The sequence below is a fragment of the Bubalus bubalis genome, chromosome 7, assembly GCF_019923935.1.
Source record: "Bubalus bubalis isolate 160015118507 breed Murrah chromosome 7, NDDB_SH_1, whole genome shotgun sequence".
Taxonomy (NCBI): Eukaryota; Metazoa; Chordata; class Mammalia; order Artiodactyla; family Bovidae; genus Bubalus; species Bubalus bubalis.
In genome coordinates this window covers 115790415-115807813 of record NC_059163.1, presented here as the reverse complement: position 1 = coordinate 115807813, position 17399 = coordinate 115790415, and the positions used below count along the sequence as shown (strand labels likewise).

The following is a 17399-nucleotide window of genomic DNA, read 5'->3' as shown; positions in this document are numbered from 1 at the left end:
GACTATACCCTTATTCTCTCCATGGGTTTATTTCTAAGCTGTATATTTGATCCTGAATGTAATGAAGCAGATTATTCAAATGGAGTTGATAGAAGAAAAAGATCCAACTTTACGTCAAATGCTCTGGATATTTTAGATTTATACATAGGTTACACTCTACGAAGTAATAAGAGTAATGTAAATAACAATATCACAGTTGCTCAATTCTTCTATGTTTTGCATCAAGATTCCTTGTAATTGGCACTTGCTCAGAGCAAAACAGCCAACAAGTTACTCCCAGGGACATCAGAAAATCATACATATCCACTCTTCGTTCTATGACATCCTGCCCTGCAACCTGCCATTGTTAATATATCACCAACAATGTGTGCTTCAAGGATTGGAATTCCTGTATTTATCAATATCACCTTGAACTGTTCCAGCCTTTTACCTATATTAGTTCATTTTACCTCTCATAGGAAAAGAGATGTGATATGCTCGAGTGGCCCCATGGCTAAGCCAGTTCCAGCTGCTGCTGCTAAGTCACTTCAGTTGTGTCTGACTCTGTGCGACCCCATAGACGGCAGCCCACCAGGCTCCCCCATCCCTGGGATTCTCCAGGCAAGAACACTGGAGTGGGTTGTCATTTCCTTCTTCAATGCATGAAAGTGAAAAGTGAAAGTGAAGTTGCTCAGTCATGTCCGACCCTCAGCGACCCCATGGACTGCAGCCTACCAGGCTCCTCCATCCATGGGATTTTCCAGGCAAGAGTACTGGAGTGGGGTGCCATTGCCTTCTCCCCAGTTCCAGCTAGATGAACTGAATCTAGGCTCCGGTAGTTTAGACAGAGCTATGTCCCATAGCCCTGTGCCCCTGATGCATGCAGGAGCTTATTAGAGCATCCTTGACTCTTGCTGTGTACTTGGCAACAGTGAGTGAAGCAGGGTGGGTGGAAAGGAGGAAGCCATAACTCGTCAGTAAATTCCCAGGCAGTGCCATCCATATGTGGGAGTAGATAAACAGACGTGCCTCCTCTGTGATCAGTGCAGAGTATTCCCTTTAAAACTGCCCTCATTGTTCCAAAGCCTGGAAGGTCTGCAGCTATGGAGGAGCACCCCAGCTGCTACCATTTTCTGAAAAGGTCCAGAGTTTGGGTTAATAGTGTCTTCGAAATAAATTGTGTCTGCGTGAAAATCTCTGGAACCAGCACTAATAGAATTTCACTAAAAGGTTAATTAGCATGCCCTTCTTTTAAGTTGTGTGCTCTTGGGCAAGCCACTCGACCCATCTGAAATTCAATTTTCTCTTTTATAAAGCGTGAGAGTTGGACTAGTTGATCTAAATTTTCCCATAAAACTTTAAAATTAGGTAATTATAATTAAATACATGCAAAAACCTTTGACACAATGTGAAAAGCAGGACTTCTAGAAATGTCTAAAGCAGCACATGAACAACAGGCCCTAAGTTCTCCTCAAGATTGCTCCACTTTCAACTTCTCACCTGCTGTTTGAGAACTTCCATTTCTGTTCGCATCTCCTCACGGCTGCACTCCATTTCAGGCTTCCCCAAACGGTCCTCAGGAGATGAAGAACAATCCACTTTCAAGGCATCCTGCAGAGCCTGTGTTATAAGATAAGCACACTGTTGACCTAAGAGTTGCCACATATGTATTTCTCTGCAATTATTACAATCATTTCAAATGCACTCACAAGGTAGAAGTTCATTTTTAAAGGCCTCACTAAATAACATTATTCTGATTTTCTAGCATATGTGCATTTTTTTCCAGAATCTCTGTCTTTTCTCCATGATGGTGCTTATGTTATTCAATTCTCATTGTTACCTAAGAAGGTTTTTAATATTACAGACCCTCCCTCCCACCTGACTAATCATGGCTCTGCTTCAGTCAAATATATGCTCCATCAATAAAGCTCAAACTTTAGGAGGTGTCAGAATCACCTGGAGAGGCAGCAAATATGCCCATCTCTGGGCATTGTCCCCAAGGATCCTGAATCAGTATATGTGGGGGTTGGAACTGAAAATCTGCATTCTTCAAAAGCTGCAGCTGATGATCTCGGATGACATTCTGAGTAATATATTTCTGCTATATAACCATGTCCCTTACAGGAGAGGTGGGAATCCATGCAGATTTGTTACCATTAGATCTGTGGCACTGTTCTGCTCTGCACTCCTTCAGCATACCATGCCCTGGCCTAGCTACAGTTGTATTTATTCTCCAATAAAACATCCATTAACCCTCCACAGGGTAGACAGTTGTTGTTGTTTAGTTGCTAAGACGTGTCTGACTCTTTGTGACTCCATGCTCTGTAGCCTGCCAAGTTTCTCACCCATGGGATTTCCTTGGCAAGAATACTGGGGTTGGTTGCCATTTGCTTCTCCAGAGAATCTCCCTGACCTGGGGATCAAACCCACGTCTCCTGCATTGGCCAGGTGGATTATTTACCACTGAGCCACCAGGGAAGCCCACAAGGTGGAGAGAGTGCTCTGCTTTCTTGACATTCAGTACAATTTGGTGTTTTCACCATGGTGTGAGGAAGTGGAAGAAATAAGAGACTCTTAGATTTGCTAACCAGATCATCATCCTTACTCATAAATCCATGGTACTCTTACATATACTACACTTTGTCAGATTATATAAAAGATACTGTCTCTATTTGGTGTTTTCACCATGGCGTGAGGAAGTGGAAGAAATAAGAGACTCTTAGATTTGCTAACCAGATCATCATCCTTACTCATAAATCCATGGTACTCTTACATATACTACACTTTGTCAGATTATATAAAAGATACTGTCTCTATTCTGAAGACCTTTGCCTTGTGACGAGTTAAATAAAATGGCTGCCAAAAATGGTGAACATACCTCATCTTGTTGTGGTATCAAAGCCCACACACAATACGACTACTTGCTCCTTATCGAATGAGTCCTCTATACAGATAGGACAAGTTCACTTCCAACGCTACAAGACTTTACTTCCTCTGTATCTCGTTAGTTGCTTCAGTGATGTTCATTTGATGATTCTACTAGTAACTCACTTCCCTGCATTACTGTGTAATATGGTTGTAAGGTTAGAAAAGTAAAGTAAGTTTATGGTGTTAAATGTGTATATAATTAGGACTAGAAACTTCCTAATAGGATGTCATCTAGTCTATGGATGCTGTCTGCTGCTGCTGCTGCTAAGTCGCTTCAGTCGTGTCCGACTCTGTGCGACCCCATAGACGGAAGCCCACCAGGCTCCCCTCATCCCTGGGATTCTCCAGGCAAGAACACTGGAGTGGGTTGCCATTTCTTTCTCCAATGAATGAAAGTGAAAAGTGAAAGTGAAGTTGCTCTGTTGTGCCCGACTCTTAGCAATCCCATGGACTGCAGCCTTCCAGGCTCCTCTGTCCATGGGATTTTCCAGGCAAGAGGACTGGAGTGGGGTGATGGATGCTGTCTAGACTGATATAAATACCATTTTTCAGGAGGTTGTAAGAAAAACAAGAACTTTTTTCTTCCTCCAGGAATTCTTAAAACAACAGTTGTTTAATAATTTGTGTTTTGTTAGAATGTATTGCTAATCTACATAGTTCTAGGAATTATCATGATAGCTATACTTCTGATTAAATACCATTTTTCAGGAGGTTGTAAGAAAAACAAGAACTTTTTTCTTCCTCCAGGAATTCTTAAAACAACAGAAGTTGTTTAATAATTTGTGTTTTGTTAGAATGTATTGCTAATCTACATAGTTCTAGGAATTATCATGATAGCTACATAAAAAAAAAACATGTTAGTAGCATCAGAATCTAGGTGGGGTGAATGAAGTGAGTCAAGGTAATCAAATATGCTGGCTCCTTATCCTACAGCTATAAATAGACTTTTTGTGGGTCTTGTAATATTTGAATTTCCTGATCTACCTATTCAGACTTCTAGAAATTTTGCAAATGAATCATAAATGAAAGGTGAGTTTAGCAGATATTTATTTCATCTTGGGGTTTTCCAACTTCCCTGAACAAATAACTGTAACTTATTCTAGAACAGCAGTTTACCATCAGTACAGATAAGATATACTAAACACATTGATGGTGAGATGGCAGACACGTCACTTCTGCCCATGGGTGGCACTGGTTGACTGCTGCTGCTGCTGCTAAGTCGCTTCAGTCGCGTCCGACTCTGTGCGACCCCATAGACGGCAGCCCACCAGGCTCCCCCATCCCTGGGATTCTCCAGGCAAGAACACCGGAGTGGGTTGCCATTTCCTTCTCCAACGAATGAAAGGGAAAAGTGAAAGTGAAGTCGCTCAGTCGTGTCTGACTCTTAGCGACCCCATGGACTGCAGCCTACCAGGCTCCTCCATCCATGGGATTTTCCAGGCAAGAGTACTGGAGTGGGGTGCCATTGCCTTTTCTGACTGGTTGACTAGCCCCAGGTAATTTTTCTCACTTAGATTAAACATTTGGATTCTCTTGTCCAGACTTTATGAAAACAATACCCTTAGGTATCTCCTTCAAAGCAAAAAAGTAGAACTGAGTATATGTAGTTGTGTGAACTTCTGAAAACCATCTGCTAATTGCTAAGCTGACATGCTATGCATTTCTGCTGAGAGACTGGGTTAGCAGGCAGTAAGTTTGAGCAAGCAGGGTGGGCCCCAAATTCCATCCTGTGATGAATGGTGTGCACAATTAGCTACCCAAATCATCATTTTTGTGTAACTTCTATTTATTACAGTGGTAAAAGAGAAAAGAAAAATCTACAGTATAAAACAATAATTTCTTACATTTCATTAGACACTAAAGGAGAAAAAAATCTCTTTGTACTAAATGAAAAAAAAGAGAAAAAATTCTTTTTATAACTCATCACTTTTTATCTGTGTTTAAAAGTGACAGTTGAAGGTATAGATGTGGGAGATGAAATCTCTTCTTGTTTGAAGTACACTTTTATGTTTTCTTACTACTCATAAATAAGAGTAAAGCATTATGCCTATTAAAGCATAAATGTCAGGATCACAATTGGCTATTGAACATATTACGTTATCAGTAAATTACATTAGTTAGTTAATTCATCCACTCAACAAATATTTAAGAACATATTATGAGCCAGGCCCTGTTCTAGGCACTTCGAATACAGCAGTGAGCAAAAGAGAGACACTCAGGGCCCCGTTATGACTATTGTCCTTGTGTGTCTCCTCCTTCAAACAATATGTATTGATCGTAAAGTTATATAATTGCATTCTTACAAAGATGAATATGTTAATATTAATACGAAATGTTTTTTCGACCTAAAAAACTTTGAGTTTTTTTCCCTCTGACCTTAAGAGAAAGTAAGCATCTCAATGGGCCACTAAAAGTATTGTGAGTACTCAACATTGGGTCTACCATGCCTAGCAGAGATGTCTGCCCTGCAAAAATCCTGCCCACACGGCACTTACAATCAAGACTGGGAGATAGTAAGCAAATATGATAATAAACATGAGACATTTTGCATGTATTAAATAGCAATGAATTCCAAGGAAAAATTAAAACAGGAAATTTTAGAGGTGTAGTATATAATTTTAGTTAGGATATCCAGAAAAATCCTCTTTGAGAAGATGACGTTTGTATCAAACTTTGAATTTTACTCAAATTAATTTTTCTTATTGAGATTTCAGGATTATTATCATGAGCTATTAAGTTTTTACTTATTAAAAGTTTTTATTTTGTCGACTATAAAAGCAGATACACAGAAATTAAGGTTATATATGAGCTTCTCGAGTTAAAAACAGAGTTCTTGACTGTTATAATTTATACAGGCTTTATATCCTTATGTCCACATTTAGAGAAACAGAGAACTAATAAGCGATGACATACCAAAAGTGGGAGAAATTTCAAGTATAATCTCAATTAATGTCAGTTCCTCTCATTCATTTGCAGAGAATTTCCAGCAGAGAATAAGAGAGAAAATCCATTTGCCCTGAATCTGTATCTCTGAACATTGATTTTCTCTCTTAAAGGATAGAGAAGTACACTGTTTATGAAGTCAACCTCCAATTTCTCACTTTATCCTGAATATTAGCTTGCCTCATAAACAGATCAAACACAGCGTCACATTTGTAAAGCGTCCTATCAGCTGTTACAGGCACATCGTTACCGCTCTGGGAATCTTTAAGTTATACCTCTGGAAACTCCTTAACTACAGGATGGCACATAGTCCAAAATGCAAGCACTGAGCATGAGTTTAAGGCCAATTGCCTACTCACTTTAGCAGACGATTTCTGTTACTTTGGCCAAGAAATACCTAGCTTGAGAGATGAACATTTCAGCTCCTACAGGTATTTCTATGGTCCATGTATGAAAAAGTCAACAGCAAAGGGTTTAATTTTTTCCCTCTGAACAAGTCAGCAATCCCTTCCCACAGAAAATTAAGGTTTAGTCCGTGAAAGAACACACAGACACACTCACTCACAAGTCATTCTTTTGCAGAATTCAAAGGTGGTTTCTTTGAATAGTTAAGTTGGAGCGAAGGCATTAAAATCACCGGCATTTTCTTAACAGATCTATCCCCACTCTCCCCCCAAAAGGCTTTTTCTCAGAAAGGCCGTCATTCTTGGATTTGGCATTTAGCCTGCTTCCATAGAGTCTGCTTCACACCTAGCAGCTCCACAGTGATGATTTTAAAGTGCAGTCTGTTTCCTCAGGAAACTTTTGTGGTTGACCAAGACATACGCTACTCTTCACAACCACCCACCTGCTTTATGTGGTTCTTTGAACTACCAAAGAAGAAATTCTTACTCTCTTTTATAATATCTCCTTATCTTTTTAATGACAGTCTTTGCAGGGACACGAATTCACCAAAAAATCCTTAGCCAAGTCTAGCTGAACGAGGAATATAGGAGAGATTTATAAAATTACAGAGACCTTTTGTGCAAGCCCCCCAAGCCTGTGAGCTGCATTGCAGTGTGAGTGGATTGTGCTGTGAGTTTCAGCCCAGAATGTACTCTTTATACAGAAACCTCACATTTGACCTCTCCAACTTCACCTGGCTTGATACCTTGTTGAGGCGTTTTATTTCACATTCATAATGTTGCTTCTTGTGGTTCATGAGAGCATTTTTTTCCTTCAAAAGGTTATTCTCTATCTTCAATTCATGTAATTCTCCATTTAGGCTCTCCTTCTGAAATAGAAAGCAAGAAAACAAATTCCAAATCAATAAAATTCAGATGAGATGATTTTGTAGAACTACCACTGAAATTAAAACAACAAAACAAGACCTACTAGATTTTCACTTAACATCCCACTTGAGTAATAGTCTCTGGGTGGGCTTCCCTCATGGTTCATCTGTAAAGAACCTTCCTGTGAATGCAGGTGATGTGGGTTTGATCCCTGGATCAGGAAGATCCACTAAAGAAGGAAATGGCAACCTACTTCAGTATTCTTGCCTGGAAAATCCCATGGACAGAGGAGTCTGGCAGGATACAGTCCGTGGGATCTTAAAAGGGTCGGATGTGAGTTAGCAACTAAACAACAACAACTCTGGGTGGAAGTTAGGATTAGGATAGAAGAAACCTTTATATTATCCTTACTGCTACTAAGTTTTGTGACCCCAGAACAAGATGTCAAAATCCCCACTCCTCACTTTGAAGGATCAAATAAGTCTGCTGCTGCTGCTGCTAAGTCACTTCAGTCGTGTCCGACTCTGTGTGACCACATAGACGGCAGCCCACCAGGCTCCCCCGTCCCTGTGATTTTCCAGGCAAGAACACTGGAGTGGGTTGCCATTTCCATCTCCGATGCATGAAAGTGAAAAGTGAAAGAGAAGTCTATCAGTCCTGTCGGACTCTTAGAGATCCCATGGACTGCAGCCTACCAGGCTCCTCCGTCCATGAGATTTTCCAGGCAAGAGTACTGGAGTGGGGTGCCATTGCCTTCTCCAAAATAAGTCTGCAGAATAAGCTATTCCCTATGCACTGTTATAAGGTGGTGACGAAAGATTGAGTCACTGAAAAATAACTGAAAGTTTTAAAATGCAAAAAGTGTCATTGCAACAAAAAATACCAATATCTCAAAGCCCTGTTTCATTCTGGCCTGGAGAGAGACAGAGAGGATAAAGGATAAAACCTCAGGCAATAAGACCCTACACCACAGATAATTACTCAGAGTGCTGTATTTTTGTGATGATTACTTTTAAAATGTACAAATGGGCTGGTCCAACTGCCATCACTCCTCCACTTTTCAGAACACCTTCAAGCAATCCAGTGTTTTAAGTACCTGAAGCAAGGCTGGTGGCTTAGACACAGGTTCTGGATTCAGACAACAGCTGTCTCTTATCTCTTAATTTTATATTCTGGGCAGTAAACTTTTTGTCGAGTGAATTGGATTCTTAATGAGAAGAAAATTTTAACCTAGTAAAATAAATATTCTAGAGTTTAGGTAAATCTATATGTTAAAATATATTGTTTTAATAGCTATTATTTCCCAAAACAATGATTTAAGAAATCAACTTTAGGTGAGTTGTTTTCTTTAAAAGTGAAAACATTTCTATTTGCCTTTGTTTAACCAGACTAGATCTATATGTACACCTAGAAAATTCACCAATCTTTTTCTAATTTAGCATAGCTTAAGAGAAAATTATTTCAACTAGAAAATGATCCAAATGGCATAGGGAAAAAAATAACCATGATTCCTGTGCTGGGTATAGATGGAACAGAAAGGAACTTTTACATGGCAGAAAGGGAATTGCTAAACTGTGCTTTCTTTGGACATTGTCAAAGATATCCTTAGCAAGGTGGGAAATCTGAAAAGACGTTGTCATGTACTAATTTGTGAAACTGCCTTAAGACTGGTACATGTTGTAAAACACAACCACTTCATCACAATATCAGTCACAAGACTTCATCTGAGAAAATTAGCCTTATTCTTCTTTTTCCTGTCTGAAAAAATGAGAGGCCGTTAGAGCTCAAAGGCCTCTGCTCTTTTCCTACAATATCCATGAAGTCTCATCAGTTCAGTGAAATTCAGTCGCTCAGTCGTGTCTGACTGTTTGCGACCCCATGGACTGCAGCATGTCAGGCCTCCCTGTCCATCATCATCTCCCAGAGCTTGCCCAAACTCATGTCCATTGAGTCGGTGATGCCATCCAACCATCTTATCCTCTGTGGTCCCCTTCTCCTTCTGCCTTCAATTTTCCTCAGCATCAGGGTCTTTTCAAATGAGTCAGTTCTTCGCATCAGGTGGCCAAAGTATTGGAGTTTCAGCTTCAGCATCAGTCTTTCCAATGAATATTCAGGACTAATTTTCTTTAGGATTGACTGGTTGGATCTCCTTGCAGTCCAAGGGACTCTCAAGAGTCTTCTCCAACACTACAGTTCAAAGGCTTAAATTCTTTGATGTTCAGCTTTCTTTAAAGTCCTACTCTTACATCCATACATGACTACTGGAAAAACTTTGACTAGACTGACCTTTGTCAGCAAAGTAATGTCTCTGCTTTTTTTTTTTTTAATTTAATTAATTTTTTTGTATTGAAGGATAATTCTTTACAGAATTTTGCTGTTTTCTGTCAAACCTCAACATTAATCAGAGGGGTGGGATGGGGAGGGAGATGGGAGGGAGCTTCAAAGGGGAGGATATATGTCTGCTCTTTAATATGCTGTCTAGGTTGGTCATAGCTTTTCTTCCAAGGAGCAAGTGTGTTTCAATTTCATGGCTGCAGTCACCATCTGCAGTGATTTTGGAGTCCCCCAAAATAAAGTCTCTCACTGTTTCCATTGTTTCCCCATCTATTTGCCATGAAGTGATAGACTGGATGCCATGATCTTAGTTTTCTGAATGTTGAGTTTAAATCCAAATTTTTCACTCTCCTCTTTCACTTTCATCAAGAGACTCTTTAGTTTTTCTTTGCTTTCTGCCATAAGGATGGTGTCATCTGTGTATCTGAAGTTATCTTGATTCCAGCTTGTGCTTCATCCAGCCTGGCATTTTGCATGATGTACTCTGCGTGTAAGTTAAATAAGCAGCCTGACAGCCTTGAAATACTCCTTTACCCAATTTGGAACCAGTCTGTTGTTCCATGTCCAGTTCTAACTGATGCTTCTTGACCTGCATATGGGTTTCTCAGGAGGCAGATCAGGTGGTCTGGTGCTCCCATCTCTTGAAGAATTTTCCACAGTTTGTTGTGATCCACACAGTCAAAGGCTTTGGCATAGTCAATAAAGCAGAAATAGATGCTTTTCTGGGACTCTCTTGCTTTTTTGATGACCCAGTCAGTGGATGTTGGCAATTTGATCTCTGGTTCCTCTGCCTTTTCTAAAACCAGCTTGAACATCTGGAAGTTCACAGTTCACGTATTGCTGAAGCCTGGCTTGGAGAATTTTGAGCATTACTTTACTAGCATGTGAGATGAGTGCAATTGTGCGGTAGTTTGAGCATTCTTTGGCATTGCCTTTCTTTGGGATTGGGATGAAAACTGACCTTTCCCAGTCCTGTGGCCACTGCTGCATTTTCCAAATTTGCTGGCATATTGAGAGCAGCACTTTCACATCATCATCTTTTAGGATTTGAAACAGCTCAACTGGAATTCCATCATCTTTACTAGCTTTGTTCATAGTCCCATAACTGTAAAGTCCCATAACTAAAAGTAAAACCAGCAGTCCACATTAAGAAAAGGCATCATCTCAATGCCACTTTCTAGTTCTCAGGAGGATTAAAGGACCGTTCCAATCTGGAAACTGGGGTCAAGTCCCATTTTCCCATGTGTTACTTATAGACATTGACAAGCCATCTAAACTCTACACCTCAGCCTTCTCATCTCTAAAATGACAAAGGTAATATTTTTCTCACAAATGGGCAGAGAATGTTAAATGAGATGAGGAGGATGAGGCGTTTTTCAAAAATGTTATCTTTTTCGGGTGACAAAAGTCATACTTATTTGTAAAGCTTCTTGTAAGCTTGAAAAGCAGCTGTACAAAGATTTGTCAAATTATCAACAATAGCAGTAAAAATAAATCAGTATGAGTAAAAGCAAAAAAGCAAAATGAATTTTTTCCTAGGCTGCAATACCCTAGAAAAACACCCCCAAATCTGTGGCTTGGTTCTCCCTGCGGATGAAGCCTGCTGAACGGCAAAGGAGGAAGCGAATCCTTCTGATTCTAGAGACCTGGCCCCTGGTTTGGGCCCTTGCGAAACCTGTACACCCTGGCCCGTCGGTGGCAGGGGCCCCGTCCTCCTGGGGGTGGGGATTCGCTCCCGAGCCCCGCCCACCTCCGCACGCCGCAGCGGCTCACTGGTCCTGCAGTGCGGCGGGCAGCTCTCCCTCGGGCTCTGCAGCCGCTCCTTCTCCAGTGTTCCCAGGAATCTTGCTGCGGAATCCAGTTTCGATTTCAGCTCTGCGACCTGCAGGAGTGGTTCACAGACAGCTGCAGACACCTAGTCCGAAGCCCACCGACCCCTGTATTTTTCCCCAACCTAACACCAGGGGACAGAACTGGCTCACTCCTGGGCATCCCCTAGGGAGGGCCTCTTCTTCCCACTGTCCCAAACCAAGATCAGGTCTTTTACTTTTTTTAAAAATGCTTTCTCTACAAGAGGAAAAAGCAAACACCAAAACAGCTTGTAGGCTCCTTTCTCCAGACTACACCCCTTTGGAGGGAATAAACCCTTAGACCTTATGGGAGCCATCGAGGCTTGTCATTCTATTTTCAACTGGCAAGGTGTGCCTTGCCTGATCTGAAGAGGGCAGTGAAGGATGGAAATCAGTGAACGTGCTTACATTGCAGAACAACAGATAAGGCCTTTGCTCCTCAGTAACCTGCAGCTCTTGACCTGCTGTGCAGTGTGTGCTAAGCCTCTTGACCTGCTATTAAATTCCAAATTAGGTGTCTGGGTGACAGAGGTCCAGCGAGAGAAGCCTTAGGAACAAGCACGTCATCAAAGATGGGGAGTGTGACCATTTTTAACCCTGGGTCTTCACGCAGCTGCAAGCCCTTTGGGAAGGTAACTAAATGTTTTCTCTGGGATCATGTGATTTAAAATTTGGAGACTCAAAAGCTGCCCCTCTGAATATTATTATATAAGGTGGCTTGGCCATGGCCCGGTGTAGTGAAAACTATCCTGCTTTTTCTAAATGTAATACTTTGAGTATCAAAATGGGGAAGCAAAGAGCAATTCTGCTGTATTTCTCACTTGTGGTCAAATTTCTTAATTTTGAATTATTTAGGGAGTTTACTTTCTCTTCTCTCTCTTTTGAAACATGAAATGATTTTAAATAATAAATTGACTTTTCCTCTTTAAATATATTTTTTTTCCAAAAAAAAAAAAAAAGATTATTTCTCACCAAAACAAAAGTTTCTTGTCTGAGAACATGCTTTAGAGAGAAGAGGGTTTTGCCCCATTTTCCCTCACTCACTGTTAGCATTCTTTCCTTATCTGTTGGAAACAGCTTATGCTATAAAGAATTAGAGAACCAGCCTTGTATAAAACAGTATGAACTTTAAGCCATCTCTCACCTCACATATAACTTTGTGCTTTTATGGCTGCTGCTAACAGAGCCAGGATGCTCTGTGAACTATGATAAATGTGCGTAAGAACTTAGAGATATTGCTGGAGGCTATTTTTAGTATCTTTACTTTTACATTCTCAAGACAATTCACTGACACCTTTGCTTCCTTCATTAATCTTCAGTACCAAGAGGCCAGTAAAACACTCAGCACTCTCCCCCTATCATTTTTCAACAGATGGCTGGCTATTCACAAATCTCCTGTAGTTGAAATCAATGAAAATCTTCACATACTTGGCTCACTCAGATTATTGATTTAAAGCAAATACCAAAAAGAGAGGTGTTTACCTTTCTTTCATATAACTCTTTCATGCTTCTAAATTGCTGATCCCATTGCTGGTTAACTTCCAGGAGCTGAAATTATTAGAATTTGGTAAATCAAAAAAAGGATTCTGCCCAGTTGGAAATTTAGTCAAAATGAAATCACTTTTTGAGGTAAGATTTTGGAAGTCATTGGTGAACACAGTATTCTTTCCACCAAGTTCTGGTAGATTGGGATGAGTTAACACATTCACTTTTCATAATTGGCTCACGTATGAAAAACTAGTACATCTTAGGTATATCTTGACTAGTCAGCCAATCAATTTATTAGAAACTTTTAACTTTGCATACTTATTTGAATTTTCATCTTCTTTGTTCAGTCCAACTAGAACCTGATACAAATTGCATTAATGGTTTTCTGTAATATTTATTCATCTTTGAAGTCTTTTTTCAAATCTTTCCATATTTTTCTATGTGCTTACCTTGACTATTATAATGTAATATTTCTTACAGCTTTTAAAGGCAGAATTTATATTAAAAATTCCAAGTCTCATTAACTGATAATCATTTGCTTGCAATAATGTGTTTATTTTAAAAAAAAAAAATCAGTACATGATTTGTATAATATACTCAACTAATAGATAATATCATTTTTTTGAAAGCTTAGATTATTGGAGGAATAATAGTTTTGTCATAAGACAAATTTAGAAGCAACTTAGGCTGCAATTTGAAACTTTGTTTCAAACTTCAAAACTATGTGCTAAATAGATGAAAGGAAAAACACTATGACCTCATTTTAGTTTTCTAGTCAGGGAAGTCTACAGTTTTCTACATTAAAAGAAATTCCAACAACTATAAATATATGACAGACATGGAGAAGATAGATATAATGACTAAAAAGGTAACAAAACTTTCTCTTAGTTACAAAACAAAATATCTCATTCAGAGTGGCAGTAGCTAGGTAACTCTTATGCTAGAAATAGATATGACTTTTTAGTATAAGACTATATAATATTATTTTATAAAAATCCCCGAGCTGCTGTCATTTTAGGGACTAACATTTCTGTGCTCTGGCAACATTACTTTGCTGAAGTTCAGTACTTCCCCAGAAGAGCACACTATTTTACGCAGTATCAAAGAAGGGTGGAGGACACCGAAGAAGAAGACAGAAAGGCTGTAATGTAGAAAATGACTTAGAAAAGGAAGTACCAGATTGACAACGCGGTGCCAGAATTGTTAGTTTTCTACCTCTTCCTCTGTCAAGGAGAATAAAGAAGTTCTAATATTCATTAAACTCAGAAAAACAGAACTCAAAATAATATCCATTACATGTCCAATGACGTTTTAAAACAAACTTCTTTTGTGATAATGCTCCTTAATCCCTGTTGGTCAGATGCCAACTCATTATGTCATGGTACCCAAGTCAGCTATACAATAAAGCCTTAGACAGTTTGAGTTTCAAGGTGTGTCAAGTTGCAGAGCATTAACAGCCCAGATGATAAACTCACCTGGCCCATGTGGAAGAAATGTCTAATTAAAAAAATTAAATTATAATCATTGAATTTATGGGTTTGTCATTTTTATTCATTTGCACAAGCACTGAGAGACTGAGTAAGAGACGTGTAGGTGAGTAAGAAAGAAGCATTTGCTCTCAGTACAATGCAGTCTGTTACCCTGCAGACACATACTGCAACCAACAACAAAAACAAAAGGCGCTAGATGTCTCTTATTCTCAGCATTCATTCATGGCCCATGTGGCTCCAACTAATATTGCAAAATTACCTCTTTTCTCTGCTTTTCCAGACATCTTATCTTTTGTTCAAGAGAATTTAAGTTCTTTCTTCTTGACGATTGAGCACACTTTAAAAAAAAAAGAGCAAAGCAGAATAGTCTATCAAGTAAACAGGAGAAATGCTGCCTTTCACAAGCTCTCATGTTGTACTTTATAAAAATTTTGCTAAAATATTATCTCCTTCATAGAGAACTGTTGATGAAAAAGCTTTATATTTTAGAAACTCTTTTATATGAATTAACTACCTAGATAATTATTGAATAAATTACAAATGTATCTATATAAGAGGTAAGCAAGAAATTAGAATTTTATGAATTTGGATTTCAATCATTCTCCCCCTAAAATGAAAATACAGAATATAATGTATATAGAAATCAGGTAAGTTCCATAGATACATGTTAGGTATGTACTTGGTAAAATTTAAAAAAATTTACATAGACATGCCCATGATTTGGAGTGGCCCTAAAAGTCAGAGGAATGATAGAACCAAGAAAAGGAGACTAACACAGTATGTTACATGGAGACAAACTGATTCTGAAGCAATAATAATACATTAACTACTTCAGTGACCATCATATGATTATCTTAGAGAGGTGGGCCTAGGTTATCTTGTGTTGTGTAATTTTAACCAGCCCTATGTATAAAGCTGCTAGGTGACAAATTTAGATTAATAATAAATCATTGGCATGGTGAAAAATTAATCACTTTTTTATTTTTAAGAAAATATTATTCATTTAAAGAAAGCACAAAAATTCTGGAAACTGCCTACCATCTGTCTAAAGTGATCACCAGCAAAGTTCACTAAAGTACTGTTTTCTCTGTTCTTACTCAATAGTCTTAAAACCATTGCATGGCTGAATCATAAAGTAATGCAATGAATTGGATGATGAGGGTAGTCTGGAAATCTGCCATTTAGTCTCAGGCTCAATAATTATTGTGGACTGAGAAATTGCTTAAGGGTATTCATGAACAATAAGAAATATTTTCAAAACATGTTGGCCTTTGCCAGAAATGTTACAAGAAATGCTGTTTTGTAATCTTCATGGAATTTCAAGGACTTTATTCATTAGAAGTGATTTATAAAATTATTTTTCTATCTTTGCTAGCTTTTGTCTCAGTGTTTAGGGTTCCATGGTGTTTTACACCTCTATAGACGCTGTTCTTAGTTTTCTTAGTTACTTCCTGTTCAGACACAGGTGTAACTAAGACTGCGTTTAAAAAGAGGCATTCTTCTGTAGGTCAACAAAAATCAGGATGACTATACCTGCTTCTTGACCTCAAACTGGTTTGGCCCAGTGCCAGAAGTGATATCGGTTTCCAGGGGAGAAGTATGTTGGGTCCTGCAATTAAGATTTCTGGTTTTTAGGAAGACTTCTAAGGGACAGAACTTATTCTGGATCAGAACATACTAAAAATTAGTCATAGCTGATTTGGAAAATGCTGTGAAGCAACCCTACTTTGTGCTGGGCTTGGCGAAGCAGAGATGCAGAAAGACTGGATTCTAGACTAGTGGTTCTCTCACCACTAGGGTGCATTCACCTGGGGGCTTGATAAACATAGAGCAACCAGAACACCGATCAGAATTTCTGAAAGGGAGCTATAGCACTCTATCTTCTTTTTAATAGACTTTACTTTTTAGATCAGTTTAAGTTCACAGCAAAACTGAGTGGGGAGTATAGAGATTTCCCATATAGCTATTGCCCCAACACATGGGTAGATTTCCCCATTGTCAGCATCCTCTGCTGCTGCTGCTGCTAAGTCGCTTCAGTAGTGTCCGACTCTGTGAGACCCCATAGACGGCAGCCCACCAGGCTCCCCCGTCCCTGGGATTCTCCAGGCAAGAACACTGGAGTGGGTTGCCATTTCCTTCTCCAATGCATGAAAGTGAAAAGTGAAAGCAAAGTCGCTCAGTCGTGTCCGACTCTTCGCGACCCCATGGACTGCAGCCTACCAGGCTCCTCCGTCCATGGGATTTTCCAGGCAAGAGTACTGGAGTGGGGTGCCACTGCCTTCTCCGTACAGCATCCTCTACCAGAATGGTATGTTTGTTAATAGATGAGCCTGCATTGACACAGCATTATCACCCAAATCCACAGTTTACATTACGATCCCTTCTTGCTGTTGTGCATTCTGTGGCTGTAGATGAATAGATAATGACATGTATCTATCATTATAAGATCCTGTAGAATGTCTTGTAGAACTGTCTTAAAATTCTCTCTGCTCCACCTATTCATTCCACCTCTATTTTTAATAAATACCACTGATTTTCATGAGTCATATTAAAGTTCAAGGTTCCTCCATTCCACACCATGGTTCAGAATTTGAATTTGGGGTTCTATTTACTACAAAGACAAAAAAAATTCTGTGACCAACAGACATTTGTATGACCCTGCCTTCTGGGAATTTAGATTGAGAGTAATCAGATAGTTTGCATTTTTTCCATATACAATTTTCTCTGAAAAATTATGAAGTATTTTGACCCTTGATTTTCTTTTAAAAGTTATTTTTAATTCTCTATAAATTTTATTTTGGAGGGCTTCCCTGGTGGCTCAAATGGTAAAGCGTCTGCCCGCAACGCAGGAGACCCAGGTTCGATTCCTGGGTCGGGAAGATCCCCTGTAGAAGGAAATGGCACCCCACTCCAGCACTCTTGCCTGGAAAATCCCAAGGACAGAGGAGCCTGATAGGCTACAGTCCATGGGGTCGCAAAGAGTCGGACACGACTGAGCGACTTCACTTCACTTTTATAAAATTTTTATAAAATGATTTAGTAAATATATTAAATCTGCAAGACAGAAAAAGCACAGCAATAGGTATAATTTACAAGTCATAGATATATCATTAAGA

At 39.3% G+C, this 17399-nt stretch overlaps 1 protein-coding gene across 8 annotated transcripts in view; it reads right to left on the bottom strand.

Annotated features, from left to right (window-relative positions):
- The window catches only part of TNIP3 (TNFAIP3 interacting protein 3), a 113891-nt gene that overhangs the window by 23822 nt on the left and 72670 nt on the right, over positions 1-17399 (bottom strand). For 3 of the 8 annotated variants that reach the window (XM_044946262.1, XM_044946266.1, XM_044946263.2), the window contains 6 exons: positions 14543-14620; positions 12788-12853; positions 11714-11797; positions 11206-11337; positions 7001-7123; positions 1480-1599 (listed from right to left, as the gene is read on the bottom strand). In XM_044946262.1, the coding sequence (XP_044802197.1) occupies positions 1480-1599; positions 7001-7123; positions 11206-11337; positions 11714-11797; positions 12788-12853; positions 14543-14620 (603 nt within the window). The remainder of the gene's footprint in view (positions 1-1479; positions 1600-7000; positions 7124-11205; positions 11338-11713; positions 11798-12787; positions 12854-14542; positions 14621-17399) is intronic. The other 5 variants (XM_044946268.1, XM_044946264.1, XM_044946267.1 and 2 more) reach the window with 5 other exon arrangements.